The sequence below is a fragment of the Pteropus medius genome, unplaced genomic scaffold (assembly GCF_902729225.1).
Source record: "Pteropus medius unplaced genomic scaffold, Ma_sr-lr_union100, whole genome shotgun sequence".
NCBI lineage: Eukaryota > Metazoa > Chordata > Mammalia > Chiroptera > Pteropodidae > Pteropus > Pteropus medius.
In genome coordinates, this window is record NW_024355205.1 from 9,667,842 (window position 1) to 9,683,585 (window position 15,744).

Genomic DNA, 15,744 nt, shown 5'->3' on the forward strand with positions numbered 1-15,744 from the left:
GTAAGTCCTGGGCACTGGACAAAATACCATCCTCAATGAATTAGTTTATTCAGATATTTTGGGAGGACCAAAAATACTTGTTAATTACTAGCTCCTATGAGCAGGTGGTGAATGAGGCTGATTTTAAATGGAGTATCTCCAATCTGAGACAATTATCAGAATAGGGCCTTACAATCTACCTTTTAAAACAATATAAATTGAAATAATAATAACAATAATAATAATAATAATTCTTAATACTTAGAGAATTAGCTTCTTGGACACATAGGTTGGATTTATAATTACAGTGTCAAAAAGTAGTAAAGAGAAGACTTTGTATGTTTGTGGACCTTTGTTATTATTATGTGGATGAGTTTAGTGTTTGTATTTGACAAATTGAATCAGTTTTTCTTTCCATTATACAAAAGTGTTAGTGTTTTTAAATGGTATTTTGCATTACATTTTCTGTATCTCCTTGTCACATGGATTTCAGAATCTGATTTTTCAAATTATTTTGTTTTTAAAAACTCAAGAGTGCATTACAAATTTTTAATAAAACTTTGATCTCCCGAAATGGTCTTTTCATATCACCAAATGAATATTATTTAATAAAATTATAAATAATCATGATTTTGTAGGTCTCAAAGATTACTTTTGCTTCCTCCACTTTTCCAAGTAATTTATCAGATTTAGTCCTTTTATTTCACTCATTTTGTCCACTATCAAAATACAAGTAAGTCTGACCATGCTAACACATTTAATTTTGCTAGTTGCACATACTTTAATCTATTAACAAATTAACAGTGTGCATTGCATAATCTCAGTGTAAAATTACTTCTAAGTCATTATCTCCTCCCACACATATTATCAACCACTGGTTCTCTCCATTGACATTGTAATTCAGGTAGAGAAGCCCTTCATGGTTATTCAGCTTCAGACAAATTGTTACGTATCCACAGCCCTCCCTTTCTGTTTTTTTGTCCCCCCCCCCAACCCCACAGGCCTTTATAATGGTAGCAGATCTTTTAGTTTTCATAATTTGTAGGATAAAAGGTAACTACTGGGTTTTTTTTGTTACTTAACATTCAATGAATAGATTGTCCAAAATCTATTCTGAGCATAGACTAAGATTATATAAAGGAATAAACCACTAGGCAAAAAGGATCACAGAAAAGACCATGGAAACAAAAAAAGATAATAACAGAAGTCTAAGGATCCTTAAATGATCTTAACATACTTCACAGTTCTGTCAGAAGCCAGCCAGCCATGATTAGAATTGTACATATTTCAAAGAATACCAGATCTTATATTTCTTCCTCTAACTAAGGTAAAAATTATATTTGCCATAAGTAGGCTACCACTTAATGCCACTTATTGTAGGGCTGTGTGTATATATGTATATATATATATATATATATATATATATATATTCTTCTCTACTATGTGTGTGTGTGTGTGTGTGTGTGTGTGTATGTGTATATATATATGCGCCTGAGACAAACTTTCTATTCAAAATGCTAAATCTTCCTTACAGAGGTTTGATAATAAATTTTTCCAAAGTGAAATAATTTCAATTTTTTTATTCCACTTATTTCTTTTTGAAATCAAAAATGGAAATATCTTCAACTGTTTTGTCATTTTTTTACACAGGCCTTTCTAGTAGTAGCAGATTTATTATTTTTCATCATTTGTAGGATTAATAAGAGCTACTATATTTTAATTAGCATCAATAAAATATAGGTGCATGAGACTGTTAAAACTTCCTATCTACCTCTCTTTCAGAAACCAATATGCAGAGCAAGGGTACAATTGTATGCATCCAATTTCTTTTGCGGTTTCTTCTGCTCTGGGTGCCTATCGAAAAGTCACACACTGAAGAAGACATCATTATTACAACCAAGAATGGTAAAGTCAGAGGGATGAACTTGTCAGTTCTTGGTGGCACAGTAACAGCCTTTCTTGGAATTCCCTATGCACAGCCACCTCTTGGTAGTCTTCGATTCAAAAAGCCACGATCCTTGGCCAAGTGGTCCAATATTTGGAATGCCACAAAATATGCAAATTCCTGCTATCAAAACACAGATCAAAGTTTTCCAGGCTTCCTTGGATCAGAGATGTGGAATCCGAATACTGACCTCAGTGAAGACTGTTTATATCTGAATGTGTGGATTCCAGCACCTAAACCGAAAAATGCTTCTGTAATGATATGGATCTATGGTGGTGGTTTTCAAACTGGAACATCATCTTTACATGTTTATGATGGCAAGTTTCTGGCACGGGTTGAAAGAGTTATCATAGTTTCAATGAACTATAGGGTGGGTGCTCTAGGATTCTTAGCTTTACCAGGAAATCCTGAGGCACCAGGGAATGTGGGCTTATTTGACCAACAGTTGGCACTTCAGTGGGTCCAAAAAAACATAGCAGCTTTTGGTGGAAATCCTAAAAGTGTAACTCTCTTTGGAGAAAGTGCAGGAGCAGCTTCAGTTAGCCTTCATTTACTTTCTCCTAGAAGCCAACCATTGTTTACTAGAGCCATTCTGCAAAGTGGATCTTCTAACGCCCCTTGGGCGGTAATGTCTCTTTACGAAGCTAGGAACAGAACATTCACCTTAGCTAAATTTATTGGTTGTGCTAGAGAAAATGAGACTGAGATAATCAAATGCCTTCAAAATAAAGATCCCCAGGAAATTCTTCTGAATGAAATGTTTGTTGTCCCCTATGATACTCTCTTATCAGTAAATTTTGGTCCAACTGTAGATGGTGATTTTCTCACTGACATGCCAGACACACTGCTCCAACTTGGACAGTTCAAAAAAACCCAGATCTTGGTGGGTGTTAATAAAGATGAAGGGACAGCATTTTTGGTATACGGTGCTCCTGGTTTCAGCAAAGATAACAATAGTATTATAACTAGAAGAGAATTTCAAGAAGGTTTAAAAATATTTTTTCCAGGAGTGAGTGAATTTGGAAGGGAATCGATCCTCTTCCATTACATGGACTGGTTAGATGATCAGAGAGCTGAAAATTACCGTGAGGCCTTGGATGATGTTGTTGGGGATTACAATATCATATGCCCTGCCTTAGAGTTCACCAAAAAGTTTTCACAATGGGAAAATAGTACCTTTTTTTACTATTTTGAACATCGATCGTCCAAACTTCCTTGGCCAGAATGGATGGGAGTGATGCATGGTTATGAAATTGAATTTGTCTTTGGTTTACCTCTGGATAGAAGAGTTAATTACACAAAAGCTGAGGAAATTTTGAGTAGATCCATAATGAAACGCTGGGCAAATTTTGCAAAATATGGGTAAGTGTCAATTTTTGTAATTGTTCTTATTTTGTTTTGCTTGTTTTGTTTGCTTAGCTTTGCTTGGTGTCCATTGTAGACTTCATTAAAGGCACAGAAACGTTTTAAATATGTCCTCTCTTTGTACCTTAAGCTGGTTGTTTATTATGATGATGATGATGATGATGATGATGATGATGTAGTGAATTTCAATTCCTTGCATCAGTGTGCTTAAAAGGAATCATCAAAGAACTTGCATGAAAAATATTTTCTAATTTAATTTCCAAAATATTGCAAAGCACTTTAGCAATGTTAAAGTTTATATGGAAACTAGAATTAAAAGTTGGGAACTAGAATTATTGTGACCATGCTTTTTAACCTGAAAGTTTGTAATGTTCACAGATTTAGGAAAGGATAGAAATATTCCTTCTCTTTATTCTCTTAAGCAGGGGTACAGTGGTACTTGCTATGTGAAGAAACACATGCCTGATCTGGGAAATCAAAGGGCAAGACGGTAATAGGTTTGGCCCTCAGATTGCTTAAAATACAGAGTTTTCCATTTTATCAAAATTTTTACCTTAATAGATTTGTCAGCACTTTTAGATGATGTGCGTTGGACAGGAGCTACAAGGCTTCTCATATGTAGCTAAGCTGTTTTCTACTTGAGCACTCCTATGACTGATGCATAATCAGAGACTACAAAAGAACACACTTAATCTTATATGTTTTAAATAGTGTAATATTATGTCTTTAAGAGTCTAAAGAAAATAATCTGTTGGAATATATTTTCTAATTTGCATATTTTCTAAAGATATAAATGTATGTGTATAGGTAATAAGGTTTTCTTCTTCACTGCATTTGTAAACCAAAAACAAATTTTATACATTACAATAATTTGTATCAATGTGAATACATTAAAAAAATAGAAATTTGGGCATCTATCTTTAAAAGGAGTGCTTAGAGAAGCTCACAAATTGATCTATTGGATTAATCCAATCTGTCATACTGTCTTTTATAATTTAAAAGAATGTTGATAGTGATATGATTGCTTTCTGGTTTCTTTTCCATCCTCCATTTGAAATTCATTGTACTCCATGTTGTTATTGTGTGTCTCTTTCTACAAAGTGCTTATAAAATTCTTAAAAATGTTTTATACTTATCTGTGTATAAAGTACTTTATACTGTGTATAAAGCTAAAATTCTTCCATCTAAAGCATTAAGAAGCCTCTGTAATCTTGCTGCAACCCATATTCCCCAACAACATCTGACTGCGTGGTAGGCCACGTAGCTCATTAATGCCAAAGATTTAAAGCTTAACTGTACCTTAGAGCCTTTCCTTGCTATGTGCCTTGTTTAGGATATTCAGTAGCCCTCTCCTTTTTGATGGCACAAGTCCTACTAGTTTTGGGTTTTTTTTTAAGGTCCTCAGCACTGGTATGTTTCATCAAGCATGTCTTTAATTCCTAGAGTTGTAATTGCTTCAGACCGCTTTTACTCTCACAGAAGTTATTGACTATACCTTGTCCATATGCTATCTTTCATTGTGTCTTGAGCATCCTAAACTAGACTAAACTAGCTTCTTGAAAGAGAAACCCTGGTTTTTTTGGATACTCATTAGAATTACTTATATCTCATTCTGTTCTCTCCCTAAAGGCTATATCCGTATTAAATCATTTGAATGTTTTTAATTCTTTCTCACAATTCTAGAGATTATAAATAATTTAAGGAGAAATAGTTCATAAAATTATTGATGCTTGTAATTTTTAAAGGACTTTCTATGTTTCAACTTTGGATGTTGAAAGCATCAAGAAATTTATATCTTCTCATGCCACAATCGAGAACACTGAGAATCAGATGTGGTAAATGTCTTGTTTATGGCACTCAGACAGAAACAGATCAAAGAAGAGAATCTTTGACACTTAATAGAATAAATTGTTTAATCCTAGTCTACTTCTATGATTAACATAGTTTAATGGAAAAAGATGAAGATTGACACATTAATTATAATAATAAATTCATATAAATGAGATTATAAACCAAAAGATTAAAGTAGTTTACCCATAATGAGATGTCGCTTTAGTTGATGAGTTTCTTTATAGTTACACAATTGAACAGATACAACATATGCATTGAGAGTTCACATGATGGCAAACATATTAATATCCTAGTATGCATTATCTTTTTCCAAAGCATACTGCTAAACAAATATAGAACTTAGAATGGTTAAGTAAACTCCAGTGGAAACAAAATTGGTAAGTGCTAGGTTTGGAATCTAACCACATCTGTCTGCCCACAAACATGATGCTCTAACTTTGTGGTTGTCATCCCAGGGAATAACGTCTGGAGCGGTCTTTTAGTGTCATGACTAGGAGTGTAGGTGCTACTGGCAAGTAAAGGCCAAAGAAGATGCTAAACATCCAGGGAGCCCCCAAAACAAAAAATTATTCATTCCAAAGGTCAATAATGCCAATATCTAGAACTCGTAGATTTATACTTCCACATGACCTCAAAATGACATATTCAGAAAGTAAAAGAATAGAACTAAGAATTATAATTATCATTCAGGAAAATAAGTTTTAATAGATTATTTCCTTCTTAAATAATGAGTCAAATATATACTGTATTTTTCATTACGATTAAGTTCAAAGTAATTGTGAATTTTTCTTTATGATTATTTTGCCACTGAGTTGTTTAGTAATGTTATTTAACTTCCAAATATCTGGATAATTTCTAATTATCTGGTTGTGTATTTCTAATTTAAGCCAGTTCTAGTAAGAACTGTAAATTCTGTAGATTTCCCCTTTGAAATATATTGAAAATTATTTTATAACCCAAGATATAATCTTTATGGGTTATTATTTTATAACCCAAGATATAATATTATTTTATGTATTCTTGAAATAAATCTGTGCTCTTCAGTTATTTGATATGATGTGTTCTGTAAATAATTAGTTTATGGTTGCTCAGGTCTTCTAATACTCTTCCTAATATTGTCTACTTTTTTCAATACTGAGAGAAGGGTATTAACATCTTTGAATATAATTGTGGTTTTATTTATTTCTCCATTTAGCTCTGATAATTTTCCTTTTAGTAATTTAAATCAATGCTATTAATTCCATGTACATTTATGATTATGCATTTCTGATTAATTTATTTTTTTATCATAAAATGTCTCTCTTTGTCCTGGAGTTGGCTTTTTCTAATATTGTGATAGACACATCAAGTTTCCCATGGTTATGTTTACATAATATATTTTGTTCCACATTTTTATACAACCCACCTATTTTTTTTTTTTTTAAACCTTCTTCACACAGTTGGTGTAATGAATCCATTTAGCATTTAATGTAATTATCAATATGATTTTGTTTAATTCTACCATCTTGCTATTTTTTAATTTGTCCTTCCAATTGCTCTTTTGAAGCTTTTTTCGCATTAATTGAAATTTTTTTTTATTATTCCATTCTATTTTTATATAGATGTTTTAGTTTGCCTTTAATTTTTTATCCACTGGGGGATAAAAAATTAAAGGGGGAAACATGTTTTATTTTACCAGGCAGTTCAATTAAAGGGTGTGTTTAGACTTGAATTTGACTTAAATGTATAACAGGCTTGGCTTTATATTTGTTTAGGGTGGATCCATAGAAGGTCCAAGATATTTTATAGACCCTCCAACTTGGCAGGGTCTATATTGAGGATATTGCAGGTACTTGGTTTAAAAATCTGTTAGGGTGAGCATAGACTAGGTCTCATTGTATTCTCTTACTTCTAAGGTATTGGACTTCCACTCAACTGAACACTGAGTATCAATGAGGTATTAATGAGATATAAACAAAGTGTTGTCAATATTATTATAGTTATTCATTCTCCAACTTGTCCAATCATTTTTCTGCTCTCAGGTCTGCAGCATTGTCTCTCTGAAGAGCCTCTTATACTCTCACCAAAGATCTGCAGGGAGAATTCTAGCTCATACCTTTTGCCAAGCTTCCTCCTTTCTGGAGTCCTGCTCCCCAGATTCTAGCTTCTTCCATGTCTCAGAATTCTTATTTCTATCTCTTAACCTCACTAGAACTACTATACTCTGCTTAGGCTCAAGCATGCTGTATCTTTGATAAGAAATTATCATGTGAATAACCACAGTAAATATGGACTCGCCTTGGAGTTCCCCATCTCAAACGTCAGATTTGTGCTGCCTATTATCCAGTTTAGGAAACTTATTGCCTTGTTTTTTCATTGTCCAGTATTATAATTGTTTATGGTGAGAGGACTAATCTAGTTTCAATCACTCCATCATGGGTGAAGATAAAAGCGCAACCTCTCCTCTCATTTATATTTCAAGGGAATCTTAACCTTTATATTTTTCATTCAGTTCTTTGAACTCATTTTTTGTTACTTTAATAGATTTTACTAATTTCCAAGATATATAAAAACTTTTATAATTTGATTTCTTGACAAAAAAAAAAAATCACTCTGTGGCAAGAGTAAATGGTATTCACATTTAGTATCTTTAGCAGTGTTTGAGATTCCTTGCAAAACAGAAGCCATGATATAATTTAGGGCTTTGCTAATTGTAATTACCACCTATATGTACTTTGATTGCCTCTGCTTTACCCTCAATCTCATCTCTAAAAGTGAACTTAAAAAGCTTACCCTAATAGCACACAAGTATATATATATGCATTACATCCAAAATCTTATGCTAATATATGTTGAAATATCAATACAATAAGTATATATATATACCATCAATTGTTCATCCAAGTAATGATTTGATGACCAACAAATTAAATTAAGCAGCACTTAATAACATCCTTCCAGCACTATCCCAGCGATAAAGGAAATTAGTGAAAGCAAACTTGATTTATCAGAGACCGGAACAGTTAAAGAAGAAAAATAAGCCAAAATATAATTAGTAGGATAATGTAAGATAAAGGAAGATCATTATTCCAGGACCCGTCCACTTGCCTCCTACTGTTGCAGAACATCTTTTGTTTACTAAACCCTCTCTAGGTCATCTATTCAGAGCTCTTTTGTACAACTTCAAGGGGTTGTCATTCACAGAACAGTTACACAGTCTTCCCCATCGTATGTGACTGCCCTGATGTGTTTAGTGTTAACCTTTCTGCAGATTCTATGTATATATAACCTTAGGCAAGTTACTTAAAATTCTTAACTGTTTTTTTTCTTATCTGTAAAATGGGGATATAAATACACCTCTCTAACTAACACATTAAAATATACCTTTTCAATGACAGAAAATGTCATTCCTCCTTTCTGTTAAATAATTCAATTTTTCCACTACCAACACAAACTACTTCGATCTATTCTTATCTAAGATTAAACTTGGCTTCCACTTAAAAATGTGTAATTGTTTAACTTCCTGGCTTAACATTAATTGATCTGAAGTTTTCAAACAAACAAAAGTAAATTGCAAAGTTGAGGCAATTAACTTGCTTCTGTTTTTTTTTTTTTGTGAATTTATTTATTCAGAGCCCCTCTAAAATGGTTAATGTTTCCTAACACATTTTTGTCAAAAATAAATGTTATTGACACAAATCACTTTATTTTATCCTATTTTGATATCATGAAAACAAAAAATTATTTAACAAAGTATTTGTAAGTAACTTTACAGCAGCATACCTGCTGCTATTCTCATGTATTTTATTTCTTTATTATTTATTCCTTTACACTGTAAAGAACTTTATCACAAAATAATTGAATTTTTAAATGGAAACAAAAATATATTACTAAAATTTTAGTCCTATGGTTTACTGATTTGTAAAAAATAGATAAGAACGGTTCTTGATTTTTTTAATGGAAAGTAGATGTGATTAAATTAAATGCTAAGCCATAATTTCTTAGTGCATAAGATTTCTTGAAATAATTGAGACAATTTAAAAATAGACACTCTTCTGTGTACTAAATTATAATTGTAATCATTAAATATTACAGATTTGCCAAATTTCTAAAGCAGCGAACTTCCTAATTTGGATTATTTGAGAGATACATATAACTCATATATGTATATATGTATATATAACTTATATATATATATCTGTATACACACACACACTAAGAGATGTATGCTTCATATATATTGCCATAACTTGATTATAGTATAAGAAATGTACTCAATAATAACATATTTTCTAATATTTATAATGTGAAGTTGATTTAATTATATGTAGTGTTTAATAGGTATATTTTTTCTTAGTTACTTCTATATGACATGAGAAATAAAGTAATTGAAAAAGCAAAATTTCAATCCTACTTATTTTTCAAATAAGCATATTTTCTTTGTGTATTTCCTGATTTTTCTTATCTGGAATTATTTTATGTTTCCAAGAGGTAATAGGAAAGCTGAAGAAATGTCAAAAAAAGTATAAGTGAAGACCCAGTACTCCTTCATTCTAAATCTCTGTATAGGAATTTAGCATATGTCTGTATTCATTATACAGAGTTTATGCAATTCCTTCACCAAGGAATTAATTTTCAAATTACACTCGAATTTGTTTTTTTAAAATATATTTTTCAACTTAACAAAATAATTTTCTAGGACTTAATTACAACACACTTAAGAGATATCTTAAATATATCAAAAAGATAGTTTTAACATGAATGGAACCATTACACTGATGAGGTATGAAATATATGGATTCTATTAGAATGAAAAATGTTGAAACGATGACACTATCTAACATTTTTTCAGATGAGAAAAGTGTGGTCCATAGAACAAAAGGGAATTGGAGCTAATAGGTGACAGAACAAAGATTAACTATGACTCAAGACTATTAGCTTTCATTTCCTTGTATTATCTATTCACCAGGTTGCCTTCACCATGAATTATTAAAAGCAGTCATTAAATACGCTTAGGAAATGTATTTGGTTGCAAACTCATAATTTTAACATGTTAGCATGCTGATACCTGCCTGGTTAATGTTACAAAAGTAAGGACAGAGAACAGACTAAAATTAGACATTGTGACATATAACGAGAAATTTAAATCTGTGAAACACTGTCATCTGGCTATCTAGTCCAATTATTATCAGGCTTATAATTAGATTTTCTGACAGATAATAGTTCATGTGGTTTCCAAAATGAAGAAAAAAATCTTTACCCTCTGATTCTATAATTATTTGTGGTATGTTATTGTAATTAACCTAACTGGAACATTTTGATGACTTTGCAAAAGGACCAGGGTTCAAATCTCTTTGGATTTATTTTACTGCTATGTTGACAGCATTAATGTTTTATTACTTTAAGTCCTTTTCCTCCCTTAAGAATTAGGTGAGGAATTATTCAGCAAGAAATAAAACAATTAATGTTAGCTCCAGTGTTCCTGTTAAAGTACTTTAAGTTTGCCAGATAGAACATAAATGTAGGTGAAAAATGATATATATACATTAGTGTAATTTATTTGAAAAGAAAGAATTATGTGATGTTACAGGACAATTTAAAGTGTACATAAGATCACTTGTAAAACCATTTCAGAGTGCAACAGTATTTTACCATCAGTGACAGTGGAATGAGAAGAAAAACCAAATCCCCAAAGGGCTACATCTGTGAAGACAGCTATAAAACTAAAATATATTTGACTAAGTGTTTCAAAATACTCTATCACAGTAAAGAAAGAAAAACAAATGCTTTTGTAGTATAATGGGGCTCATTAAAACATAAAAGTCAAATTTATAAGATCCACTACTTAGAAGTAACTTAATGTGCTTTGTTCTCTGTTTCTCAGTGTTTTCTGTATTTGGAAAAAAACTATAACATTTGTAAACCTTAACTTTAGTCTGAAATTAGAATTAATCAATTATTTTTTTATATATTGAAGTTATAATTATTTCAAGAATATACATATAAATGCAATATTTTTAAAAAAACTATCAGATATGAAATAATAACTTCAAATTTCACAAAGAATAAAATGCAGAGACTTTATTTATTTTATAAAATGCTACATGTTTTTGACTGTTCCTTAATGAGATAAAACTACAATGTGTTTGGTCAGATTAATGAAGTCCAAAAAATTATTCTTAATCCAATTTGCCTTCCCAGTCAATAACATTCAAATTCGAATGCTGAAAAAGATAACTGCATTCCTTTTTTTATATATATGTTAATATTTTGCCTGGATTCCTTCATATTATCATGATAGGAATTATTAACTTCTTGGGATTATCTGTAGATTTATTATAAATGAAATGTTAATAATAACTTGTCCACAGACCTTTGTTATGTAAAAGCAAGTGAGTCTTTACCCTACACAAATGAAGTTGAATTATTTTTGGTGTATCAGTTTGTAAAGATTGAGATCAAAATAATATTTGTTTTATTACTAGAGTTAAAATATTAATTAAAAATATATTTTATCTGATAAACCATTACAAACCAAAATTATATCCAGTGTTGTCACATGTATTAGATTTTATGTTTTGCTGAGAATCTATAATTTCAATCATACTTGTTTGATAATGTTTATGAAAGTATAAAAAATTATTCATTTTATCAAACTCCTTAAAAAATAATCTATATTTATATAGAGCACTTGCTAATCACAAGTAAAATTTTTTTGTGTATAGATGGATCGTGTATTATAGTGATTTGTTTTTTCATTCTCTCATTTAAGTCATTCAGCAAATATATTTGAAAGCCTATGAGCACCAATTATTACCTAGAGGATACAGCAGTAATGAAAATATGTGCAGAGAAAAATACAAAAAGCAAAGAAAAACACTGGGAAGTAACACAAAGCAAAAATCTCTAGCTTCAAGGGCCTTACAATCTAATAGAAGGAAAAAGACAATAAACAAATAGATATATAATATATTTTATAGTGACCAGAGCTCTGAAAAAAATATTAAGCATAATTGGGTGTATAGAGTAGATTGTAATGTTATTTGTAGAGATGTCATGAAAAGCCTCTGACAAAGCTATATTAGCGCAGAGTGACAGAGTTACTCATGTGGACATCTGGGAGGAAATAACCATGTCTATATCTTAGAGAAGTTTTCTCAGAAGAGAAAGGAGCAAGGACATGCTCTAAGACTAGAGTATTTAAGATGTTGCAGGAACAGCAAGAAACCTAGTATATATGAGTGCTGAGTGGTAGAAAGTAAAATCAGAGAAGTATAGAGGGCCAAGTTATATAGGATTTGAAGCCTAGATAAATCCTTGGGATCTGAGTGAAAGAGTAAGCCATGAAAGATTGGGGGCAGCTGAGTGGCATAGTTAGACTCTAACTTCATAGGCATCTCTCTGATTGATCTATAAATAAGGGTAAAATAGAAGAGCTAAGAGGCCAGTATAGTAATTCAGGTGAGAAGTGATAGTGTCTTGGATTTGGTTTAAGTAGAAATAAAGGATTAAATTCAGGATATACTTTGAAAGAAGATCTGATAGGGTTTGCTGATAATTTGGGTGTGGGATACGAGAGAATAAGTGGAGACAAGGATTCTCTAAGGTTTTTGACCTGAGCTAACAGGATAGAGGTGCCATTTTCTGAAATAGAAATTATGATGGGAGGATATTATTGGGATTTTGTAATCAAAAGCTCTATTTTAAACATTTTAAGTTTAAGGTACCTATTTTGCAGACACTTGGAGCAATAAAATAGTTATTCTGACACTAAAGTCTGGAATTCAAGAACGAGGTAAGGGCTAGAGATATAAATTTGGTATCTAATAGCATAGCGATGTTATTTAAAGCCATTAGACAAGATTATATCATTTATGGAGGCTGTAGCCAGAGCAGATGTCTGAGCTCTCCAAAATTAGAGGTCAGGAGAAGGCAGAGCAATCAACAGAGAGAATGAGTAGCCAATGAGTCAGAATATCTCCCCAAAACCAAATGAAGAAAGCACTTCAAGAAGGGAGTGAATATTTGTAGCAAATAAAGAATGAGTATAATGAAAACTATATAAAACTGTATATAAAGGTCTGTAGGTTAGGAAATGTGGAGGTTATTTGTGTCAAACGCATGTGATGTTTTGAAGGAAGAGTAGGAAATAAAACCTTAATAGAGATTCTAAAGAGAGTGGGAGGAGAGGAATTAGAAATTGAAATGTGAATCAACTTTTTCAAAGATCTTTACTCTGAAATACAGTAATGAAATCAAATCAAGGGATGTAGGGAAAAGCAAGGGTGGAATTTTTTTATTGTTTTTGCATTTATATGAGGAATATTACAACATATTTGTGTGCTGATAGGAATTGTATAGTGATTAATGTGACTACTTTTGGTTTTGTGTCAGCATCATAATCATCTACCTAATTTTATTTATTTATTGGTTTGTTTGTTTATTTTTTTTAAGAAAACAATGCATTTAAATACAATACAAGCCATTTGGTTAGAAGTCAAACAGTAACTTGAATTTTGTGGAGGACAAGCTAAGGGAATCAAGAGATGAGAAACAAAGGGAAAATAAAATCACCACCTAAATATTTTGAACATCAATAAAAGCTATCATAAAATATTTTTTTATTATTTTTATTCCATAGAAAAGGTTGCATTTCATCATTTAGAACCATTGACTTGTACTGCGCCCTAAATTCTAAAGAATTCTTATTTTACTTTTTAAGATGAGAGACAAATCAGAAGCTGTAGTTTTCTGAGAACTAAGGTAGAAAACAAGCAACTTTACAATAGTCCAAGAAGTCACAAGCTAACAAGACGAGTAGCTAGAGAAATAACCTCTGATATGTAAGCTAGTAAAAGTAGTGACAAGATATTGACCTTGAGACTACATAACATGCTATGTAGTGTGTTCCATGTGTCCTCTAGCATTGAGGGAAATATACAATGTTTGTTAAAATTTAATTTGTTAATGTAAAATGAATATGTCATAATAAAAATAAGTCCTTGAAGAATGCTATTTGCATATAATAATAATTATTATTATTTAGCCTTATTGTGTGGTCAGAATATTCTTTAAAAAGTACTGACCGAGTAGGCTTTGGATTAATAATTTTAAGCCTACTGTGTTGTTTGTGTTAATAATAACATTAATTAAAATTTATTAGCTGCTTATGTGCTAGCTCTGTGCTCAAGATTTCATTTTCATTATGACAGCCCTCTAAGGAAGTATGATCATCATCAACAGGTGGTGATGTTAAGGATACTGAGGCTTAAAGAGTTTAAGATGCTCAAAATTCCACGGTTATTAGAAAAAATCAGAGCTCCAATTTGAACCCTGTGGTCTGATAGAAACCAGGTATATCTTCCCATACTTTGCTCCTTCTCTGTTGGAATTTTTGTGTACCAGTAGCAAAGAAAAAGAGTATTACATTGCAGAAGTAATAGAAACCTAACAATGATAAAAATGATTAAAATTCAAAAATGCACAAGTTCTGATCTTGTCTTATTCATCAATTTTAGGTCCAGATAGTCTGTTGGTTACTCAGGTTTATAAAAGACTATGTATAAATAAAGATAAATTTTTTGATCTCTATCTAACTTATATAGAGCCACATTGGTTGTTTTATACCTTTTTTTATTTAATTACATTCTCTTTCTACCATTAGAACTATAGAGATCATTTATATGTAATAAGTAATATTAAATTGAGAAAAATTATTTACTTATAAATATGAAATTAAACTTTACCTTTAAAATTGCCCATTTTTATGTTAAAATTTTTAAAGAAAATTTATTTAAAACTTATGTTTACATTTTTTGTCATCAAATGACGAAAATAGAACAATTTAATAACAGAGTTTAATTTCTTCAAGGGGAAACAATCTATGGATTTGGGAAATATAGTGTCTCACAAGCAGTGGAGCACTCTTCATAAAGGATGTTTGAACAAGAGCAAGTGTCATAGAGCATTAGAAGCAGCAACACAGCAACAGAATGTGACTAGTTGGGGTTGCATATCTGACCTTATTTAGAGAGATCAAGGAACAAGGAAAATAGAATAGAGCCCAGAGTGGGTTTGATGCTTGGGGATTGGCTGACTGGCTATACTGTATTTCTGGCCAAGTGGAGCATTTACAGGAACATAAAAATTGTCTATTTCGATTTGCAAATGTAGGCACCCATCAAGCAGAAGCAGCTCCATCTTGGGCCTAGAAATTTATTTCAGCATTATGTTTTAATGTTCTTCTTGATTTTTTGAACTGGGAAAAGATTTTGGTATAAGTAAGTAAATCTAATTGGCAGATTAATTATGATTTAAACAGAATTTACCTTCAACCAGCTCTTCATACTTAGGGTTAATAATCTTTATTTTGTAAAGTAGTATAGACTTTACTAAATATTAGTACATCATATATAAATTCTATCATGAACCTGCTCTAAATATAAACACAATTAGATATTTACAAATGGAAAATAGCAATTTAATAAAAAATAAAAATACAAATGAGAATGAAAGATGATTATAGTGAAATGATCAGCAAAAATATTTGATAATTTAATACCTAAAAAAAGAATATAAAAATTAGTTCAACCTCAAAAAGATTCCATCTACGCGTTAAGGTATCT

General features: G+C 31.2%; 1 protein-coding gene across 2 annotated transcripts in view; it reads left to right on the forward strand.

The window, feature by feature from the left end:
* The window catches only part of BCHE (butyrylcholinesterase), a 49,401-nt gene that overhangs the window by 4,203 nt on the left and 29,454 nt on the right, over positions 1 to 15,744 (forward strand). For both annotated transcript variants that reach the window (XM_039857539.1, XM_039857538.1), the window contains exon 2: positions 1,762 to 3,286. In XM_039857539.1, the coding sequence (XP_039713473.1) occupies positions 1,762 to 3,286 (1,525 nt within the window). The remainder of the gene's footprint in view (positions 1 to 1,761; positions 3,287 to 15,744) is intronic.